Genomic DNA, 23,780 nt, shown 5'->3' on the forward strand with positions numbered 1-23,780 from the left:
ACACATGTCTATTAAAAAAAAATCACAAATCCTGCTGAAATGATTTTTTACCACATCAAGACGCCGGGATAGCTCGTATGAAGGTGTTTATTTTTAGTAGCTGTTTGAAATAATTATTATTATGCTATTACACTATTTTCTTACTTTAATTTTAGGCCCGGCATGGCCAGGTAGTTAAGGCACTCGACTCGTAATCCGAGGGTCGGGGGCTCTAATTCCTGTTACACCAAACATGCTCAATCTTTCAGCCATGGTGGATTTATAATTTGAAGCTCAATCTCACTATTCGTTGGTAAAAGAGTAACCCAAGAGTTAGCGGTGGGTGGTGATGACTAGCTGTCATCCCTCTAGTTTTACATTGCAAAATTGGGGACGGCTAGTGCAGATAACCTTTGTGTAGTTTTGCGCGAAAATCCTAAACAAACAAAAGAATACTTTAATTTTGTTCTGTTACCTCGATGTATCAATTATAAAGCAAGGTATCACAATTATTTAGGAAGTGGTACCACTTTTGATGTATTAAAATCACATAACGTTGATGATGGGATAGGTATATTTAGAAAAACTTAAATGCTAGATTTTTCTGTCAATCGCAGCTGTGGTTTTCTTGTTCTTGATTAGGATAATTTAAATATATATTGATAAAGATAGTATTATGTGAATTATTTTATCTACGAGGCGAACACAACGCAGAGTCCATTGTGTAGCCGTTAATGTGTAATTTATGAAATAGAATTTTACAATTGCTGTAACAAACTTAAATACTTAATATATTATTAATTATGATTATTATTGTATACATATCTAACTTGTTAAAACATCTGTTATGTTAGTGGTAAAAAATTGTGATTATATTTGAGCTCTGTTTCTTTGTTGATTATTACCGACACAATCTGATGTCTTTGGACCATGTGTTTAGACGCAAGCGCAGTTCGATTTCGATAAACTCACTCAGGTGTTGGAGGTTTGGAAGTACGATTGTGTTATTTGTTGTTGGTGAGAATCTTGGGGAATGGCAGTACATCAGTCGGCATTGCTCTTACGTAAGCAATTAACCGGTAAGTCTTTCCTAATAGACATGTTTCTATTCCCTATAATAGTGTAGTAAGGGTTAAGTAATGCTGTGCTGTTGTAATTGATAATAAAGAAAAGTTATACATGCTTTACTAGTAGCACGTTGCACTAGTTGTAGCTGGTGCTTGTTATCCTGACAGAATCTGACGTCACGTGGTCTGGCTTCGTGCCTGAGTGATCTGGCATTAGGCTTTTTAGTTTGTAGATTCAGTGTTATTGCTTCTGTGTGTCAAGTATCGCTAGTACTAATTAAGCACAAACTTATGCTCCACTTTTATTCATTATTATCATATACAAGCCAACTGTTATTATAAGCCAAAGAGCTGGTTGAGTAATTTTTCGCGTTAACTTGAATTTGGAAATTGTACATTTCATTATATGTGTAAAAAAAAAAAAGTTTGAAACATACAGACAATGAAAAACCAAATGGTTTTTCAAGTCTGGTTTGCACACACACACATACCATTGAGAAAAGTAACAAATGATATTTAACCTCTATTTTCAGGAAATTTCAGTAGAACTAAAAGCAATTCTGTAAAACACTTCACCACTGTTGCTAGTGGCAACTTGATGCTTAACACAATCAACCTGCTAACAAAAATACTGTCTTAATTGAAGTGTAGCTTGTCTTGTTCTTATCTTAAACTTAGAATCTTTAAAATATAACACAAAAATATCAGAAATCTTTATCTTACAGATCCTCTTCATTAATATTATAAGCTTCACTGAGGCCACATTATTATTTTAAGTGATATAACATATTTCTGTAGCCCTCTTCTAAATCCTTTCAGATAAATAAATGTGTAGTGTAGAGAGTTATAACTACACAGTATTTTAAATATGGCTTAATTAGTGTTTTGAATATAGAGATACAATTTATTTTTACTTTTAATTGATATGTTTATAAATACATCCTAAAATTCAATGCTTTTACTTACTGGTACTGTTTTATTGGCTTGAGTTACTGTATGCCTTTTTTTTTTTTCAGTCATGTTGCTGAATGGTTTAAATGTATATTAAGTGTGTGATTCAAACTTTAATAACCCTAGTGCATTGTATTACACTTATTATAATGGAATGTTATATACTATTACTAAATAGTTATCCGATCTCCCCATCATCTGAGTCATTCAGTAATACTTCAGGAGCCTCAAAATGGCTAGAAATACCCAAAAATTTAATGTCATCAACAAACTTTACTATTTATGTCACAATTAATGTAATTAACACAAATAAGAGAGAGAAAAGGCCCAAGCACTGACATCTGGGTTATTCTACCAATAATATGGATCTAGTTTGACTGGATTCCATTATAAACAACACTACTTTCTCATGTGCAATCACTCTACAGTCCAATTAACTGGTTTTTCTCCAAGTAGTGTAATTATCTTGGATAGTTTTTTGTGCAGCATCTTATGAAAAGTTTTTGATCTAAGTATGCTAAGTCTTGGTTACTCTTTCTGCCATGCAGATAATGAGTAACACTCTCAAAAAAAGAAAATTAATAATGCATCATTCTGCTATGATAAATGCATGTTAACTTTCATTTATGATACTTCAGTAAATTATGTTATCAAAGTTTTTTTTTCTCAAATGCTAAACTTTTATCTATCCGAGAAGAAAGATTAACTTATTTATGATTTCCAAGGCCAATTTTACTACCTCCACTTTAAATTTTTTTTAATATTAATAACTCTCCACACTTTGCATCTGCTGAATGTCAACCTACCAAAAATAAGAGAGGCTCATATATTGTATGTTTGACCTTTTTAAAACCTTGAGGAAAACCTTATCTGATTCTGTTGCTTAATTTATTTTTAATCTCCCAGTGTTTCTACTTGGAGCAAAAGATTAACATCTACATGATTTGAGTCAGTGGTAGCATTTCCCATAAGATGTTCAGAAGTATTCATAATATCCTCTTGTAAAAACAAAAGTGAAAATTTATTGTATTGTTTTCTTAAACAGAAACTGTGCAATCAGCATTCTTTAAGGCCTTACCCAATTTATCATTATACTTAACTTTAACATACCTGAAGAAATGTTTTTCTGGTATTTTTAACATTACCAGCCAGTTGTGTCTTTTATGTTGTTTCAGATTTCCTGACATATTTATTCTTATCAAATTCCTAGCTATAGTTTTTAATATTTCAACTTACAAGTTGTATATCTCTTTTACTTTAATGTGGCAAATAGTCATTATCCTGTATTTAAGAATATAACTATCTTGAATTAAAAGCAATTTATTTTTGAAAAATTCTCAAACCTGACCTGTATCACATTTTATCTTATTATCTCAATTGACTAACAGTAAATATTCTTTCATGGTTTCTGAAAATTATGAACTGAAACTCATTTTCTTTTCAACATATAACAAAACATCAAATCTAATTGTCTCAGGTAAAGCAGGACAATGAGTGAAATTTTCTTATCAGGTGATATAATTTCATAAGTTTAAAAATTCAACTGTCTTATTATTCTCACCTGAGACCTAGATAGTTGAAATAATCAAAAATAGTTATAACCAGAAACCTAATTTTGGTTGGTTGATTATTTTCATGCATCATTAAACTAATAGATTAAGCTGAACAACTTTGAATTAATCATTACATGAAAAATAATAATGGTAGTATTTCAGTTACGTGGATGGTTGAAACAATTAAAAACTGTTTGATTAGTTGATCAGTTTTATAAATAATAGATTTAATAGTAATTTCATTTCATCAGGTGTTTTATGTGACTCTAAATGATGTAATTGTTTCTATCTGTTACTCAAGCAACAACAATATTAGCCACTTCAGTTTGTTGCCACAAGGTAATTAAGGGTAGATCTGGAATTTGACCAAAATATTCAAGAGACTATTTTTAGTGTATAAATTATTCTATTTCTAATAAATAAAAACAAACCCAAATGAAAATAAAAATGTGTCAAGTCAAAAGGATTCTTTGAGTAGAGGCTGTAATATGGGACATAAAATGTACCTTAGTAGGTTTTGGATGTGACTGGAAAAGTAGGACCCACATTGGAGTGGGGATACACTGTGTGTCAGTGTTAATTTCCATTTGCTAGTCTTTGCATGAAGAAATTCATAAAAATAAATAATAAATTAATGAATTAATAATACGTCCCATAACTAATGTATTATATCCTGTTATGGTACCATTTGTACAACACTGAGTACATTTTGTTTGTTTTAAAAGGTAATTGTTGAGCTTTTTCATTGATTGTATTGATAATTACTTGCATTTGTAAAAGAAGTATTTCACTGGTTGTAAATGTACAAAATGAACAAGAGAACACTTATCAATTATCATAACATGAAACACCATAGATGCAGACCTCTTGAAGGTTAAGGCTTATTGAAACAAGTAATTTCAACACAATATGTAACTTCTTGTTACGTTATGTGAACATTTTCACTTGCCACGTGTCTTGAGGCTTCCATCTAATTTTGTCTATTGGTGTGTTGTTGCATGCAAATGAGCATGTGATAACCTTTCACAATGGCTTCATCTATGCTAATTGTTCCATCATAACTTCTCTATTGGTGCGTTGTTGCATGCAAATGAGCATGTGATAACCTTTCACAATTATCACAACTGGCTTCATCTATGCTAATTGTTCCATCATAACTTCTCGATTTAGCACTTGTGTTAAGACGTATTTTTTTACTTGCTAGAGATTTCATAATATCAGTGTTTGATTGAAGTATCTACTCAACCAGTTGTTGCGGAAATAGTTTATTTCCAAACAGTTCTGTTCCTGCAGATTTTGTGTTCATTTTCCACATCAAGAGTCATAGAAAAATGGTCATTTCTGCATTGTTATGTGTTGAACATTTGGACTTCGTTCATGCTAGATAGATTACCACAGTGGCGTTAGGTGCTGCTTTGTGTTGCTCTAAATGATGTAATCGTTTATATCTGTTACTCAAGGAACCACAATATTAGCCACTTCAGTTTGTTGCCACAAACTTAAGTATGTTACCTTCTTTCTCTCTTTACAATTTCTTATTCTTTACTCTTCTTTTGTTACCTGATCCCTTCTTTGAAATTTTATTTTCCTCCTTCTACTGGTATGTGAGTCTAGGATGAAAAGTTGTCTTAGCTGGTATGCCTTATTCTTCTTGATTGGTTGCATATATATTTTGGCTTGTAACCAAGCTGAAGCCCATTTCTTGGATTCCCAAACTCTGAGGTCTCTTCTTTAGGCTTGGGGTTCTGTTCCATTGTCCACTGTTAGTTTTTCTCAAGCATAGGTTTCTAACCTTTGCCTTATCTTCACTACTATGTTACATTCTCCATCTATCTCCTTTTGGATGCAATCTGACATTCCACAGAAGGAGTTTTTGCAGAGAGTCATTCCTTCCTTTATATATGTTAATGTCTTGTCTCTTCACAGAATTACTTTGTTGCTAGGTTTTTTGAGGACGAATACTCTACTTGCTTAATTACATTTATATTCATCTTATTTTAGGGGACCTTTGCCTGGCTTCTTTTCTACACCAGTAGCTTTTTGATGGGATACCTGATTTTGTATAGTCACAGGCTGAGGTCATTTACCAACATTTTTCCTTGGCTGCCTTTCCAAAGCTCTCTCTCTTCCAGTTTCTCTTTTCTATCTTCCCAACTTCTTTAAAGTTTCTGTTCTTTCTTTCTGTTTTTCTTAGCCCATCCACTTTTCCATTATCCATAGTTTTCACCACTGGCAGTGTCATCAGTGACTGGCTTGTTGGTTTTTGCACAGTAGATTCAATTTTTAATTTTATTCAAATTGTGTATCTATAGATTCTTTTTGTGGCCAACTACTTGGGGCAACAGGTTCTCTCCATTGGCATTACCTATTTTCTTTCCTCTACTTCTTTTTATCTGCTGTTTTTTTTCCTCTTTCAAGGGATTCTGTCTCCAGCCTGGGTCTCTTCGAGCTAGTTTCAAACCTTTTAGCCAAGGATATTATCAAAAGGATTTCTCTCCCCTCTGTTTGTTGTTCTCCAGTGCACCAAGGATTGGCTTTCAGTTATTGTGTCATTCCAATTCCATCAGTGTTTTATCTTCTTTTTATAATGATACATTTATTTCAACCTTTGAATGTCTTTTACTCCAGGACTTTGAATGATAATATTGACATTTCTAATGCTTCATATTTTTATATCTCCAGCATTCAAACTTTATTCTTAGTCTTTACATTATGATCTAGTTTAACAATTCCAAGCTCTTCATTTTAGCATGTTGTTGACCCCATAAATTTTCTTTATCATGTGGTACATACTTTCAATCATCACATTCACAGCTTGAGATTAAACTTCCACTAGTATATGGATGACTGGTTTCTTTTAGCTCCATTCCAGCAGGACTTTTCCAACCATGTTCTTCTTCTTTAAAATTATGACATGACCAAAAACCATATTTAACTTTCAAATTTGTTCAGCTTCAGACTAGTATGGTTCAGTGATTAATAAGTGAGGGTTTACCATGATTTTAGATCTTGAAGACTTGATTACTGTTGCCACCGAACGTTGTTTACACTTCCAACCATGAAGGCATTATTTATTTATTTTTTAAGTTACAGAACAGCAACTTATGCTGTCTTTTACTATCCTTAATTTTGAACTGTTGACCAGAGGGTACTTAACGAGCTAGCAGCACCTGCTGTCAAATACTGGGGTAATATGTTATGAAGAAATAGTGGGGTTGACCTACACTATTAACTGTGCCATTGTAATGCTTTTATGTTTAAAAGAGCAAACATGTTGGTGGCACTGAGTGTCAAATTCACAATTCTTGATTCTAAAGGTAACCACCCAAACTCTCAGGCTTTGCTGGCCTAAGGTATTATATTGCATTTTATTATATGCTACAAATGTAACCAGTGTTACATTATTTATTGCATGCCATAAATCAAAAACTTGCACAAAAAAATACATACTAGGACAACTTGTACATATGAATACTTTTTGAACTATAAAAACACTGAGAAATACACTGAAAGTTATGGTTTAAATGCCAAAAACTGGCAAATCAATAGTCCTAAAATTTATGACACAAATCAACCTAACTACAGGCATATTTTTTACATTCTTCTTAATTATGTTATTGCAGATTCAAAACTGGTGGCAAATTATGAAGCGTATAGAAAAAATGCCTGCTGTGAATTTGATTTCTATCACAAATTTTAGGGCTATTGGTTTCTAATGATTTGCCAGTTTTCAATGCATAATTGTTTTAAAAGTTTTCTTATCATCATATCCTACTTACAGTTTCTGGTACTGAACAAAATGCCCCTTGTGATGTGTGGGAGACAAATGAGAGATCTGAAGTTCTATTTTTATATGCCTCTGATTTTGAATCTGACATGAATAAAGTAAGAGGAATGTAGAGAACGTATGTGCAGTTTGTCACATTTCTTATATGTTTCAGGTATAATGAGAAAGACACTATTTTTTATTTGCTTAGTGCCATTTTGTGTTATTCATGTAATAATTATTATGATTTACATGGAAGTATGTGTAGGTCTGTTTCAGTCTTTTAACTCTGATGCATAAAACCAACCTACACGCAAAGAATAATATTGATGCAAATAATGACTTGTTTTGCATATTGCTATAACTCTAACTAGAGCTAAGTTAATTTTGATTTATATGCCATCAGTTGTTTTATATACATTCATAATAACATCAAACAGGTGGAAAATCATTGCTGCCCTGTGAAAAATAAAAGTATTCTTGAAAGTATATTATCAAAATATTTTAGACCTCCTGTAGTTTTTCATAAAGTGCTTAAAATTACCAGTCTTGCTCAGGACATCTCAACACGTAATGCATTCATGTGTGCAAAGTATGACAGTTTTATTTGTCATAAGCAAAATAACAGTGAACAATGTTATAATATAACGAGATGTAACTACAGAAGTTTCTAATGTAGCATTTAAATGTCTTACTACAGTGTGTATTCATTACTAATAAGTCTTAATCCAATAACTGAAGCTTCCTCTTAAGAAAATCTAGTCTGCATAGCTTTGTTAAAGTAATGCTTTAGATATTGCAGTAACTTAGCTTTTGTACTTTTAAGTTTTTTTATCATAATTAATATCTTCAGCTGTTGGTGAGTGAAAAAGTTGGAATACTGCCTAGCACAGTTAAAGGCATTATTATGCAATCAGACATAACAAAGATCAATCATTATAACAATTCTTAGTCATATGTTAGCATAAATCAATAAATGGTATTTTATATCCTTAGTATTTGTTTAGTAAAATGCAACTGTTGTCCTAGATTTCTGTACATTATAATATTATACTTAACATTTCTCAAATATATAAATAATGTATCTACTAGCAAAAATACTCATCTCCAGTGATGGGAAAAGTTTAGGTTAATCTATCAATTTAAATTATTTCATGACCATTCAAATGATAGGTTAACTGTGTTGCTTTAATCTACTTATACCATCAAATGCAAATTATTGAGCATTTCAGTCATGCTCAGCAATAACATATGGTAAATCTACACTTTCATTCTTAAGTTATGTCACGTTTTCAAATATGAATAATAGTATGGTTAATTCCTAGCAATTTAATGTAGAATATTCTACTTGCAAAATAAAACCTATCATTCTTGCTTGTTTTTTCACCATTTCAAAATTGAATCTTGAACTTTATCTATGTGCAGCTATTCAAACAGGAGAAAGATGAACACGTGGATAGACACTTGAGTTCATAATATAATGTGTGTGTAAGATGTATCTAAGCTATGTTTTGTTTGGTAATTTAAACTTTATGAAGTTATATAAATTTCTGAATAATTAAAGAAGTAAAGTAAGTGTGAATGGTCTTGTTGTTTATAACTTTAAAACTAAGTATGTAATATAAATATTTTATTATCAGTTATTGTTCTATATGTATATAAAACAATATGTATATATATGTGTGTGTGTGTGTGTGTAGATCTTTCTTTTTGGATATTGAAACTGAAACTCCTCCTTAAAATTAATCCTGATTTCATGCAAATTGACATTTATTACTTGTTATTCACTCAAAGAAAATGTTCATTGCAGAATAGTTTCAAGCTCATTTAACTGTTTGTTACTATTACTGGAGATAGACTAATATGTGACACTTAAATTGTTAATCTATTACATGAACAAGCTCCTATTTAAATGTGATTAGTTCTAGATAGGTAGGAAGCCATGAAAAGGGAAAACAGAAATCCAGCTTTTATCACATGCTGCTTAAACATGGTCTAGTATTGCAGTTTGTTTTTAATTCTTGATTTCTCAGAATGCATAGTTGTTTTAACTGTTTCTTCCAGCCTGTACTGTAAGATGTAAAAGTATTAATCACACTTTTTTCAAATTAGATAGAAGTTCAAAAAATATTGGCAATTAAAACAATTTGTATTTCTCTGATTTTAATACTTTGTGTAAGATTTCTGTTTCTACTTTATGAATCATTTTAATCTTTGCATAGATTTAGCCCATCAATGTCATTTTGTGAAATAGTAAAAATAATAAACATGGTTTAAAGTATAAAAATATAAGCTTTTAAGATAACAATTAGTGAGAGAATGAGACAGTTTAGATATAATATTTTAAAGTGGTTAATATCAGGCTGGAAGAAAATGTAGGAATGTGCATGCTGAGAAAATAAATAAAACAACCTAATGTTTACTGTACTAGGTAGGTAGTGATTAAACATCACAAAGTGACAGTAAAAGTCTAATTTTTTCTTTTTGGTATTTCTTATCTAACTAGAGCTAGTCCTGTTTGTGTAAATAATTTGACTTACTAGTGTTACATGTTGTTAAACTATCATTAGTGCATGCCAAACATTTCCTGACAAACTAAGTTAAATGAGCAAGTTATTTTTATAATCAGAATTTTGTTTTTTAAAATAATGAATAATGGGTACTCACTTATCCTAAAGTTTATTTTTCATTAAAGCAATCTTACTCTAAGTAAAACAGGTTATATTTGTAGCTTGTAATAAGTAAATTACATTAAGTTAAAGCAACACTATTGTTTAGTCCATACAAGGTAAACTGTAGGCTAGCTACTTACATAAGAAGTGGCTATCACTTACATTCATGACTTGTGAACATATCACTTGCAGTTGTTCCAATGGAAGTTGTAATACCTATTGTGTTATGTGTAAACTCTTTTATTATATGCATTTGGTACTGAAGAAGTTGCATTTTTGAATGGGTTTATTCTGGAAACTTGTATGTATAGATAATTGAAGAAATAGTGATAATTGATGATTACATGCCAAAGATTAGCAAGTTTCAGTTCTGCTTGAAGCAGTTGAAGATATACTGGACTGGTGTCTGTTCTGAAAAACATGGAGTGAAGAAGCATGTAAAGAAGTCAATGAAATTGGCAGTGACACAGCTAGTAGTTTTACCATTAACTGTGAGGTTTTTGTTGATGTGGTCAGTCATCATTTGGTTAATTTTTGTCTGATATGGAAACTAAATTGTAATTATCATATATCATTGTATACCACATCTTACACATGTTTTGGTCAAAAGCAGCTAAATCCTGTATTATTAGCTTTGGGATAGTGGCTCCTAAAATGGCTCTGAATTTTTCAAGTCAAATTTTATCTTGTAGCTCTATCATTTTCTGATTAGTTTGAGATCTGATTAAAGTTTTGAACCCTTTTGATTGATGTAGTTGACCATGTTCAAGGTCTCGTAGGTTAGTTTAGTTTTGCTTAAAAAAAAGTTTAATTTGACATAGGCTGGTAGAGATAGTAATGGGTAATAAAACTGAATTGGATGTATGCATGCTCCCATGTGTGGTGTTGATGGCACTCAAAAGCTTCAGTAATAAAAAGAAAAAACAAAAGTATTATATTATTATAGCTTAATTTAGTCCTGCTTAAAAGAATTTCAAGTGCTTTGGCTATTGAGGATTCCCTTTTGTTTACCTTTGACTTGGTGCTCATTTAGTTAATAACTGACTTTACAAAAATAATGGACTAATTAAAATTAGTGTTACTAGTTTTTCTAACTATACAAGTAATTAAAACATTGATATTTTAATTTCACTTTATTATATTCGATTTATTAAGTAGTTAATTAGTGTTGGGCAGCAGTGGACTGGTTGGGTCTCAGCCTGTTCTTTCTGCTAGTACACGTATATAGGCCAGTTGTTTTACATCGTTACCTGACAATCATAGAAATTAAAACTATATAAATTATAGACAACTACAACTATAAAACATTATCTGTGATAAAACTGTTTATTCCTGAATTATCATATTGAAGGGAATTCTACATTTTTAAGCCAAACGCCACGTAGGTGGTCTCTTTGTCATGCTTATCTTCCTTCACATTTGTATTCTTCCCAGAGTCTTAATGAAACCTCTCTTTGTTGAGTCCTTCTGATTTCTTTTTCTAGCCAGTTCAGTCTAGCCTCCCATTTCTCCCTTTTTCTCTCTCTGTCTATCGTTTGTCAACCTCATTTGGTAGTGCTTCTTTCCATCTGTCCCCACACTCTAGCTACACACATGGCTTTTGACCAGTTCTTTGCAAGAGGTAGTGTCCATTTTCTCCTGTCTCATCAGCCTCTCTCCCATATTGATGTACTGGTGTTAAGTGGTGTATTTTTCATAAATGGTCTCTGACATATATTCATATTTTGAACATATTTCTAACCAGAAATTTTCAGACAGTGCAGTAATAAGGTACAAATATTTTGATTTTTTTTTTCAACTGAAAGTTCTGTGATAGAATGTAACAGAGTATAGATATTTTGAACATTTTTGCAACCAGAAGTTTCTAGGGGCTACAGTAACAGAATACTATTTTTGGAACCAGAAGTTCCCAGAGTACAGTAACAAAGTTGAAATATTTTGAACATTTTTTCTAATCAGGAATTTCCAGTGTACAGGTAATTTGAACATTTTTCCAACCAGAAATTCTGAGAGTAAAGTAACAGAATACAAATATTTTTGAACATTTTTTTACCATTAAGATCTCAGAGTGCAGTAAAAGAGTACAGATATTTTGACTATTTTGTCCAACCAACAGCTCCCAGATAGTACTGTAACAGAATACAGATATTTTAAACAATTTTTTATCCAGACATTCCCATAGAGTGAAAATATTTTGTTTATCTCCTAAGATTAATATTTGCTCGAAATCTCAGAAGGAAGGAGTAAGAGAAAATTGTTCTTAAAACAGTATTTTTTAGACTGAAATAAGGCTTAGTTAGTGAGTTTGATAAATTACAGTGGAACTGTGTGATATTGGTAGAGTAATTTATAAGTTTTTGTTATTTCAAAATGTATATATAAGACCTAAAATGTTTTGTTTTAAATCATCTACATGTGAAATTTGGCAAGGCTTAGCATGCAAGATATGGCATGCTAGATATGACAAGTGAGTACAAATGTCCTTACAGTCATAAGTAGTAGAGGTCATTGTTTTCTATAATTCTTTATTTATTGTTCTGTGTTTTAAAGAACTGAAATGTAAGAATTTATTTGTAAATAATAGTAACATATACACATGTAATGTATTATAACTGAAATGAGACTATTTTGCAAACTACTGGTCCACTAAAACAGAGCAAAGACATATCGCTTTGTAAATTTCTGTATTATGCTGTTGGATATGGCAACATAAGTTGCATGTGCTGTGATTGCAGCTTTTGTAAAGTTAGATATGGTTAAAAGTTCAATGAAATAAAAAATATATAAACAGCTGTATAATGTTACATATAAGGTTAAAGCTATTTATAATAAAGATTTATGGTTTCATGTTACAATTTGTAGCCATTCTCAAAAAAGAAAAAATATATTTCTAAATTTTAAAGGGTGTTTATGAGGTTTGTAACTTGTGGAGAATGCTTGGAAAAAGTAACTACTAATGAAAATGTTAATTGTGTTTACGATTTGACTGTACTTTTAACATTATAGGAGTCCCTAACTAACATTAAATAATATACATCTTGCATTATGCAAGTTGCTTTAGTTCTTTTCAAACCTAGATAAAAGGAAAATTATTTTTTTTTATTGTAAGTTTTTCCTACAAAAGTCAAGTCTTACTTTACGGGTGAACATTTCAATTAATTGTTTTTGTATTTTGATCCAAAACAGATGAATACATTTATCCTATAAAGTTAAGAAATGAGAGTGTAAAATGTTTGGCTTGGTTGTTTATGCTGAGGAAGAAAATTATAGTTTGTTTTATAATAAAAATACTTTCTGCTGTATAATAAAACTATGTATTATCTAAAAGTTTGATTTGCACCTCTTTCTTTATTCTCATCATTTCTCAGGTCTTTTATTTAGCTCCTGGTTACTATGAGTAATTATTTTGATTTGGTAACTACTGGGTCTTGATTAAATTTGATATTAGAAGTAATTTTTTAAACTGTAGTGCATAACATATTGTATATTTTTGCTATTCATTTGTTTGTTTTGATTGTTTTAATGCAAATAAGATTATACAGTCTGTGTTAAGACCAATTAAGGCAAGTGTATGAATAAACAGGTTAATGTGTACCTATACAGTTAAATGTTAACAATTGAAAATAATTTTTGGTTTTTTTTATTTTTCTGAGAAAGTATCAGTGGTGTATTGATACTCTGATATTGTTTAATATTGTATTAATACCAGAACTGGTGACATAACCTATAATTAACAAACTGAAACTCCAGTATTTCTTTTTTGCCAGTAGGATGAGTGACCATAGACTTATTTCTGGGTTGAATTTCTTCTCATTATAATACCTCAAGATATTTAGTAATCTACTTACTGTTCCTTTGTTGCATGTTAGACTAGGCATAAAAATATTTGTCTGCTGTAACCCACCCAACTCTGAAATTTGGTCTGATTGAGAGATTTATTTTGACATTACAACCTGGAAAATTTTTTAAATCACAAATTTTTATTGATATATAAATCCATCAAACAATATGTGCTGACTTTTAAAATTTTTTATCTCTGTATTATGGATAGAATTTTTTTCTTGGAAATTTTAGTTTGTAGTGATGTGAGAAGGCATCACTTGATTATCAAATAACAGGTAAGTGCTGATTGGCCATTGTGTTAAAGTTTGACAACATGGCTTATCTTGTCCCATAGGACCCTATGCACTAAACTAATAAATACCGATTTATCACAGAAGAATTTATGATAAACAAGCATAAATGAACAACATTATGAACACACATCTGTTTAGTATAGCCATCTCTGAAAAATGTTCTGTCAGATTAGGATGGAGGGAAGTACTCGTAGATTAACTTTTCAAACAAGATGAAATGGAAGAACAACCTATAAAATTGTTAACAACAGTCAATTCAACTTCTTCAGTCAAGATTAATATCAACCTATGGTTGTTACAAAATAATTTGAAGTTTTTTAATTGTATTCACAGAATAAATGATAGCATGTTAAAACCATTAATACAATTACTGTATTTTAGGTGATAATAGAACTAGTGGTATTTTTGAAGTTTTCTTTGCCAACCAGTTGGAAAAAAATAAAATATTTACCTATTACTACCTACCTACCCACATTTTAAATCAACTTAGGGTTACAGCAAACAAAAATATTTTGAGATCTGACCTCAATTTTCAGTAATAAACTTGTTCCTTATTTTATTTCTATCTTTTGTCCTAACTGAAGAAAGCTTCATTGCCTTATATCTGAGCAATATTTGCTAGTGTATTGAACTTAATATGATATACAAATGTGTGATGTAGAACTTCAAATTGTCAAGCCTGTTTACTGCTACATGTTTTAAATTCATATTACTAAAATGGGATTATATATATATGTTAAGATTATAATTTTTACAGTTCAGGCTTGTATGCTTGAATTTTGCCAAAATGAACTTGTGCTGTCCCTTGTGTGTTGTGGTGATTATTTTCTTAATTTTTTAAACACTGTGCAAGACATTTTTGATATGATATATAAAAAATGTTCAAGTGATATGCATATAAAGATACAACTTTTGTATTTGGTTTCTTGCTGTCTGTTATGTAGTGATATAATTTTAATTGAATTTTTTTTATATTATAAATGTGACTGAAGTAGAGTCATTGATATAGTTTGTTTACTAGTTTCTGAAGCAACTTGTTTTTCTTTAAATATTAAAAAAAATCAGTGCCACATTTTAAAGAGAAGAACTACCATTTATTTGGTTATCAAAATATATAAAAGGAGAAAAAAATTTAAATTTATTTGTTAAAACAGTTATCACTTTGGGTAAAAGTTTCATTTTATACTAATAATTGTTTTGTTTTTTTTCAGAGCTGAATAAAAATCCAGTAGAAGGATTCTCAGCTGGATTGATTGATGACAATGATATTTATAAGTGGGAGGTTCTCATCATTGGTCCACCTGATACATTATAGTATGTAATTTACACAAGAGTTTGAATAATTGTAGTGAAAATTGTTTAAGTAAATACATCTTAAACACTTCTGTGTATAACCTACTTTATAGACAATCTATACATTGAATGAGAAGTTGTTTTATATAAAAATTAAGTGACCCATCAATCATCTATAAGTACATAAATTATAGATCTAAATTACTTACAAGTATTATTTAAATAATTATGTTTTATAATATAATTATTGTAGATCTTTGTTTACCTTGTTAGTTACCTAACCCTCTCACTATGGGTAGGTTTTAAGTGGACATGTCACAGTATTTTAGTTACATGGAAAACTTTAGTAAACTTCTTTACTGTCAACAGATAAATTTAACATCAAATGTAGCTAATAAATCTATTTTTAATATTATATAAGTTTCAATTTCTTATTATTTAACCTTTTTGGAATGGGCTTGGTATAATATACATGAGTTTATATACACATTTGCACACAAAATATTTATGCTATAACTTTTGATATGGTATGTGTATTTTCACAAAATTTTGTAGACTTTTAGTAAAGAATACAAATTTATATATATGGAAAAACTAGGATTTTTTAATGAAGTATTTTTACTAAAGAAATGTTTATTGATATATCCAATGTGTTTTTTTACTAGTCTCAGTGTGAAATGATTTTAGGGTTATGAATAGAAAAACTATTTTACATCCCCATAATGTCAGTTATTTGTGTAATTTCATAAAACCTTCTAAATACATTTCAAGTGTTTGTTTTCAGTGAGACTTTATATTTTGTTGTTTTCTATACCCTAACTATGTGGGGTCTTATCAATTGGCCAACCTTGTAACCATAAAAAAAAAAAAAGGAAAAAGTATAAATTAGGCTTTTTTTATGCTAGAATGACTGCATGTTATAACACAACAAATACAAATCATATTAGCTTAAATTTCATAATGTTAAATTTTTTTTTTTATTATATTGACCCTCCAGTTGTGCCTAATTGACATTTACATAACATGCTTTGATACAGTGCACATGCACTCATGTTACATTGTCCAGTAATATAAAACGCACCTTTAGTCTCTACAAAGTGACCCTGTCTTGGCTGTGTTTTAGTGGATTATTATTTTGAAATATACAATCGTACTTCAATTAGTAAACAATTAATATTACTATCTAGAAATAAGTTATGAAACTTATTTTTCTTAAAATATAAAATAATAAATGAAGAGGCAAAGCAAACAATTATCTCATCTCGCTATGACCTTTGTACTTGATTGTTGCTGGACATAGGTTGCTAAGCCTTTTAAAATGTTGCACATGGAGAATATCAAACAAAATTTTTTTAGGCTTTATATATACAGTTGAATAACCAAAAGTCATAAATAACTATCGTGAAACAATAGAATTCCACTATAATTTATTAAGCTTAGTAACTAAGATGTATTTAGATTTTAAAAAATATGAAACTTTTAGCAGACTAAAGATACAACCTACCTCCTTGTGAACGTTGATTGAAAGAATGTAGTGGCCTTTTTACAGATTAAAATGGCCGAGAAAAACCACTCTATGGACATTCTAAGCTGTTTATTGGTTATTCACATGTCATATTACTGTAGTAAGAGTATATAAGGGTATATGCCATCATGTTTGATTCAGTACCTAAGCCATATTTCAGCAAAATAAAAATATATGAGGTTCTTATTTCATATTCTAGCTTGTCAATACTGGTAATTTGTGTTTGTAATCTGTACAAAACTACAGACTTTGTATTTTCACACCAAAAACCTCTAATTTTAAACTGTGCTGCAATCAACATACAACATGATTCACTAATATGTATATCTAGGCATGTTCTTTTCGTATTTACTTTTAAATTAAGAAATTAACTCCATATATAACACCAAAGTTTGAATTTTAATTTACAACTTGATTACACACTTACTGACATGAATTTATATAATAGTAGTTCAGTAAAATTTTGAATGCAAGTCAACAAATGCAACAACATAGCCTTTGACCCATTGCCAAAGGGTTAAAGGAAATATTTAAATTCTCACTATCTTTTTGTCTGTGTAACATGTTTATTTATTCTGACTTGCTCATTTTTCATCACTTCTGTATGATGTCCTGAGTTTTTAATGTAAATTATTTTTTTTTATAATTTAGATATTATTAAGACATTGCATAATTTTTATAGCTTTCAGCTCTCTTTTTATGGAGTCACAAGAGAGTCAAACCTACTTGTCATCAAGCCTATCATACTTTCTCTTTCACAGACTGTCATCAGTTCTCTTTGATTTTTGCTATTGAATAATTTATAACCACTAGGAAGGATAAAGTTTTAATTTATTGAATTATATACAACATTATGTTGTTATCTGTAGAGAGTTTTAGCTACTTTATCTTTAGAATAAATGTTGCTATTGCTGAGTTTAGTTTTAACAGCTAAGGGAGTTATTTTAAGGCACTAATATCTTAGTCAGAAAGCCATTCACAGTCTAACAGTTATTAGATGTTGCCTGCTTTGTGGATGTTGTTATTTTGTATTATTATCTGCACATCTTAAATGAATAAACATTTGTACCATGTAATATTATTACAAGGAACTGGGGTTAAATTTTGTTGGAGGGCTTACAGAAAAAAAAACATGAGGCTAAACATATACTAAATTTAATTCTTTTCAAGTATATATTTTATTCATTGTGCAGGGTTTGAACTAAGACTTACTTACTGGGTTGTTCACTGGACACAGCTAATTCAGGTGCCCAAATATCCTGGTTTTGAATCTGTTATTCCTGTATCTCAGAAAAATTGAGTTATCCCTTTTTTTTTTTCAAGTTTGTTTCAAATATGCATTGCTCATAAGGCTGTGATATATGCATGGAGTACTTATGAATGAATGAGAAAACTTGAAGCACATTGTTGCTAGAAGCCACTAGAAACATCAATAATGTAATTTATTTATAAAAGATTTCATGGAAATTTTGTTGTAATTCATGTGGCTGTTTATTTACTGAGCCAGTACTTGTGTGTATACCATATATGGTGACCAGACTTTATTTTTAAGTAAAAACAAAAGTATTATATTATTATAGCTTAATTTAGTCCTGCTTAAAAGAATTTCAAGTGCTTTGGCTATTGAGGATTCCCTTTTGTTTACCTTTGACTTGGTGCTCATTTAGTTAACAACTGACTTTACAAAAAATAATGGACTAATTAAAATTAGTGTTACTAGTTTTTCTAACTATACAAGTAATTAAAACATTGATATTTTAATTTCACTTTATTTTATTCGATTTATTAAGTAGTTAATTAGTGTTGGGCAGCAGTGGACTGGTTGGGTCTCAGCCTGTTCTTTCTGCTAGTACACGTATATAGGCCAGTTGTTTTACATCGTTACCTGACAATCATAGAAATTAAAACTATATAAATTATAGACAACTACAACTATAAAACATTATCTGTGATAAAACTGTTTATTCCTGAATTATCATATTGAAGGGAATTCTACATTTTTAAGCCAAACGCCACGTAGGTGGTCTCTTTGTCATGCTTATCTTCCTTCACATTTGTATTCTTCCCAGAGTCTTAATGAAACCTCTCTTTGTTGAGTCCTTCTGATTTCTTTTTTCTAGCCAGTTCAGTCTAGCCTCCCATTTCTCCCTTTTTCTCTCTCTGTCTATCGTTTGTCAACCTCATTTGGTAGTGCTTCTTTCCATCTGTCCCCACACTCTAGCTACACACATGGCTTTTGACCAGTTCTTTGCAAGAGGTAGTGTCTGTTTTCTCCTGCTTTAGTATTATTGTTCTGTCAGACATTAAAAATGTATTTATAAGGAAAGATGAACTGAAGCAGTCTAAAATGATTTACAAATTAACCAGTTAACATTTTTACCTGTAATTCTTCTCTGAAAACTGCCAGGAATTGTTTAAACACTTAGTTCAAGCATTTACAGGAAGTTATTTTAATTTTTGAAATAACAAAAATATACCTATAAAATGCTCTCTTCTTCTCCAGCTATGGATGTTTCAAAATTTTCCTTTGGCTGGGAAAAGGAGTACACCCACTAAAACAAATTTGTCCCAGTTTTCATATATATTAAATCTGGCTGCCCTGTGTATAATGTCATCACTTACTAATGTTTCATAAATTATACTGTCTTAACAGTAGTCAGTATGAAATGAAAACATATTAGAAATGGTACCTAAGTTTAATGCATCAAAACATGCAAATATGTATACTGTAAAAAGTGCATGTCATTATCAGAATTTTTGAGTGGCAGTCTGTTATTGGCTATAAGTTATGGACATATTTACAAAATGTTATAACGAACATTTTCATTGATAAACAGTCTGTTTAGTCATGAGGATTATGTCCTTGTGGAAATTGGAACATGGTTCCCATAGACAGATTACTTATAATTTATATAGTAATCTTAATGTATCGATTTGGAGTAGATGCATAAACTGCTGTTGTATTGGGCCATGTTGCAGCTGTACTTTGAACAATGTAGTGGTGTATTTGGGCTGCGCACTGAGGAGTTTGGTTTTCTCAGACAACCAGAGACCACTTATTTGAAACACTGTTGGTATAAAAGTAATTAAAATGAAAGTCCCTCAATGTGACTTTATGAACATGATGGATGAGAGAACCTCTCAGGAAATGTTCTGTCTTTGTATTTTACCTTCTGGGATTTAAACATTCAAGAACTTTGCAGGAAATATTCTAATTATATATATTACTTTCTCTTGGATTCAAACATCCCCCATGTTTCCAAGACCTATTGTTACTGTCAACTTTAGGCACTTTTCCTAATACAAGAAAGGTTGTGATAGGTGGGTTCATTGAGAGGGTTGCACTGCTGTTTGACAAGCATGCAGTCTTTATGTTTGTGCCATTCAATACACCCTTGGAAACTGATAGAAAAATCAATGGATACATTGATGGCAGCACAGTTTTTGGGTTTTTTCTCTATCTGTTTCTGGTAGGTGATTTTGATTAGGCAAATATTGATATTACTGAACAATTGCCATCTCCCATCTTTATCCTGAAAGACATTACTTTGAGGTAGTGTTGATGGGAGGAGTCAAATTGTATAATATATGCTATCAACTGAAACCTTTTTTTCAGTACTGATTTATATATGAATTTTCATACGTGAGTCAGTTTTTTACTGCCAGAAATTTATCCATTTGTTCCCCTTTCCTTTTTTCTTGTTTCTCTTGGAAAGTGGGCTATGAATCATGAAGCAGTGATAATTATCCTTTTATGATGAGAGAGAGAGATGTATGCCACTGTCGATGCCATTTGACTCCAGTGCCATTTAGAAGCTGACTAGTTGTCCTTCAGCTTGATCCTGCAGCATTGAACTTCTCCTTTGTTAACAAATGGTGTAGAGGCAGTAACTGATTGTATATGAACACTAAAACCATATCTGGTTTACCATAGTAAAGTGGTGGTCTCCTGACTGCCAATGAGCAGGAAGGGCTCAAAAATGAGACTGATGTATTCTGGGTCATTCCATGTCAAATCATCCAGATTTTGGAAAATTTTTCAGGTGACCCCTCCATAATGCCTTGAAAAAATTCACATGTGCTCATCTACGCATATAATGAAAACTCCCAAAGATTAGATCAATATCTCTTATATCAGCCCTGTAAAATTTAATTAATTTTTTATTTTTGGCAAATTCATTTTCAGGCAACTTTCAATGCTTAAAGCTGCAAGAGTAATGGCTGAAATTTTCTACACTGACTGAATTAATCTCACAGAATTCAAAAATGGTCTCAAACCAAGTTTATCTTAGGATTTGCATAGTGAGGCTGTAAAATCACCTGAAAACCCAAAATTGTAAAAGACATTGGTTTATTTAATGAGCCATAGCTCTAAGACTTAATATGATACAAAACTGAATTTTGTTTTCATATTTCCTGTAACATATCAGTTGATAAATCAGCAATTGTTGTAATTAAAGGTCTATTAGATTTCCTGCAAAAAAGTTAGTTGCATGCAACTTTTTAAGATTTAGCTTAAAATAGTCCTACTTCAGGCCACAGTTTGACCATGTCACCAGTTATTCAGCCTTTTCAGATTTTTACCATATATTCTTATGTCTTTGAATATGATCTACAAAAAAAATAAGATGGTGTTCAACCTACTTTTTGAGTTATAATTTTTTAAAGTATCCTCTTGATCATACATTTTTTACTTGAAAAAAAACTTCATTCAGGTGTGTTACTGTGTGCAAATATATCCATACTAAGCCAAGTTAAACAGAAATATCCAAACACAGAAAAGATCATTTATTTCAGCGATGGAGCAGCTTCACAATACAAGAATTTTAAATATTTTGCAAATCTATGCTACCATTTTGAAAATTATCAGTTTTCTGCTGAATGGTATTTTTTTGCCACCAGTTATGGGAAAGTCCATGCGATGGAGTTGGGGTTACGGTGAAGAGGCTGGTGGCTCATGCAAGCCTTCAATTGCCTATAAATAATCACATGTTAAGTGTCTCTGATATGTATCATTGGGCAAAAGACCACATTCAGGCATTCAGTTCTTTCTTGTCAATCGAGAATCAGTCCTGCAGAATTGTGTAACGTTTGATCTACTCGAGCGCTTTGAAAAATGCAAAATACAAATTGTATATGAGAAGGCTGTCAGATGATGATGTGTACACAGTTGTAACTGTTGGTAGTAGCAGTGAAAGTGATGCTACAGCAGCTCAAATAGGATTTAATGATAGCAATGACAATTATTAGCCAGGGAAATATGTGGCATACATATACGGTCATGAATGGTATGTGGGAAACATAAAAGATAGATCAGATGAACATTCTGATGTGTTGGTGTCATTTATGAAGAAATCAAGAAATGAACTGTTCTCATGGCCTGCAAGGTCACGTAAAGATGAAAGCTGGATTCTTTTCCAACATATTCTTTGTCTGATAAGTACATCCGAGGCAGTAGTGCTCACCACTGTGTTCTAAGTCAAAGTGATCTCAGAATAATCAAACTCGAATTTCAGAAATTTATTCAAGCTGTTTGAACAAAGCAGTGTTTATTTGGTGTTGTTAAGGCTAATTTATCACCAAAGCAGTTTTTGAAACATTTCATTGTCACGATTATTGCAGTTTGGTGTGACTATAATCTTTCTCAGTTATCCCCTGTTGTAGCACTGTGCTTTTTGTGTCTGATTTACCTTTGTATTTATTATATTATGAATCTTAAACTCAGCCATATCTGCATAACTGTAATGCATACACAATATATTTGCATTGCCATGTGATCTAACTAGTTATGCCAATAAACTTGTTCAGAAATGAATTAATTCTTTCTTGTTTCTTACAACTTCATTATTTAACATTGTGAAAGGCTTGTTAGAATATTTCAGTGGGATTCATAAAATTCTGACAGGTATTTTTCAATATTGTATGGATATATTTGCACACAGTAACACTTGAATTGAAGTTGTTTTTTTTTCAAGTAACAAAATGTATGGTCAGAGATAAACTTGGTTTGAGACCATTTTTGAATTCTGTGAGATTAATTCAGTCAGTGTTGCAAATTTCAGTCTTCTGTAGACCCCCTGGATGATTTGACATGGAATGACCCTTCTGAAAATCTCTTCTAACTGCTTTGCCTCTTGAAGTAGATTCCTGTAGGTGTTAAGGAGACCTCCCAGAGAAGGTCCTGTACTTTTAGTTTACCTTCTTTGAGATCAAAACATCCACTCACATGTTTGCCACATGTGGTAACCTATGAAGGGGAAGAGAGGATCCTGGTGGTTCAGAGGTTCAACCCCAGCACACCACATTGGCCTTAAATTCTTGTAGATTGGTGGTCTTGGGGTGGGCCACCCAGCATCAATTGCCTGGTCTACTTGGGCTAGGGTCATCTGAGTACCAGTGTTAGACATTCTCAGTGGGTGTTGTGGACATTGTATCTGATGGTGGTGTTCAAGAATAGTACTCACGAAACCCTGACAATGTTGCAGTGTCTTTGTTTGGCATTGTAGTGCATCCCCTCATGGGGCTCCATGGCGGGTGGGATCAGTGGACACTGAAATGTATTGTTTTTATTTTGGTTCCCCCCCTCCAAGCTGTGAAAATATTGGAACACAAATTATCCATAAACGACTATGCTTAAACAGTTCTGTTGTACAGTTACCATCACAGGCAGCTTCCGTACCTTGATTTTTAATCATGCTTTCTTATCCGACAAACCCTTAGGGCAGATGTCTCCCTTTTTTTATTCAAAAGGTATTAGAAGGGCTTGGTGGCTCTCCCAAGTCAGTAAAGAAGTTATGCTCTGAAGACATCTTTGTGGAAACATCTTCACTGCAACATA

The 23,780-nt window shown here is 31.4% G+C and overlaps 1 protein-coding gene across 1 annotated transcript in view; it reads left to right on the top strand.

The window, feature by feature from the left end:
- Window positions 1-669: 669 nt before the first annotated feature.
- LOC143244312 (ubiquitin-conjugating enzyme E2 G1-like) overlaps window positions 670-23,780 on the top strand; it is a 44,029-nt gene continuing 20,918 nt past the window's right edge. Inside the window, exons 1-2 of the mRNA XM_076488746.1 lie at window positions 670-1,058; window positions 15,336-15,438. Of these exons, the coding sequence (XP_076344861.1) occupies window positions 1,013-1,058; window positions 15,336-15,438 (149 nt within the window). The 5' untranslated portion in view covers window positions 670-1,012. The remainder of the gene's footprint in view (window positions 1,059-15,335; window positions 15,439-23,780) is intronic.

The sequence above is a fragment of the Tachypleus tridentatus genome, chromosome 2 (assembly GCF_004210375.1).
Source record: "Tachypleus tridentatus isolate NWPU-2018 chromosome 2, ASM421037v1, whole genome shotgun sequence".
Classification (NCBI taxonomy): Eukaryota; Metazoa; Arthropoda; class Merostomata; order Xiphosura; family Limulidae; genus Tachypleus; species Tachypleus tridentatus.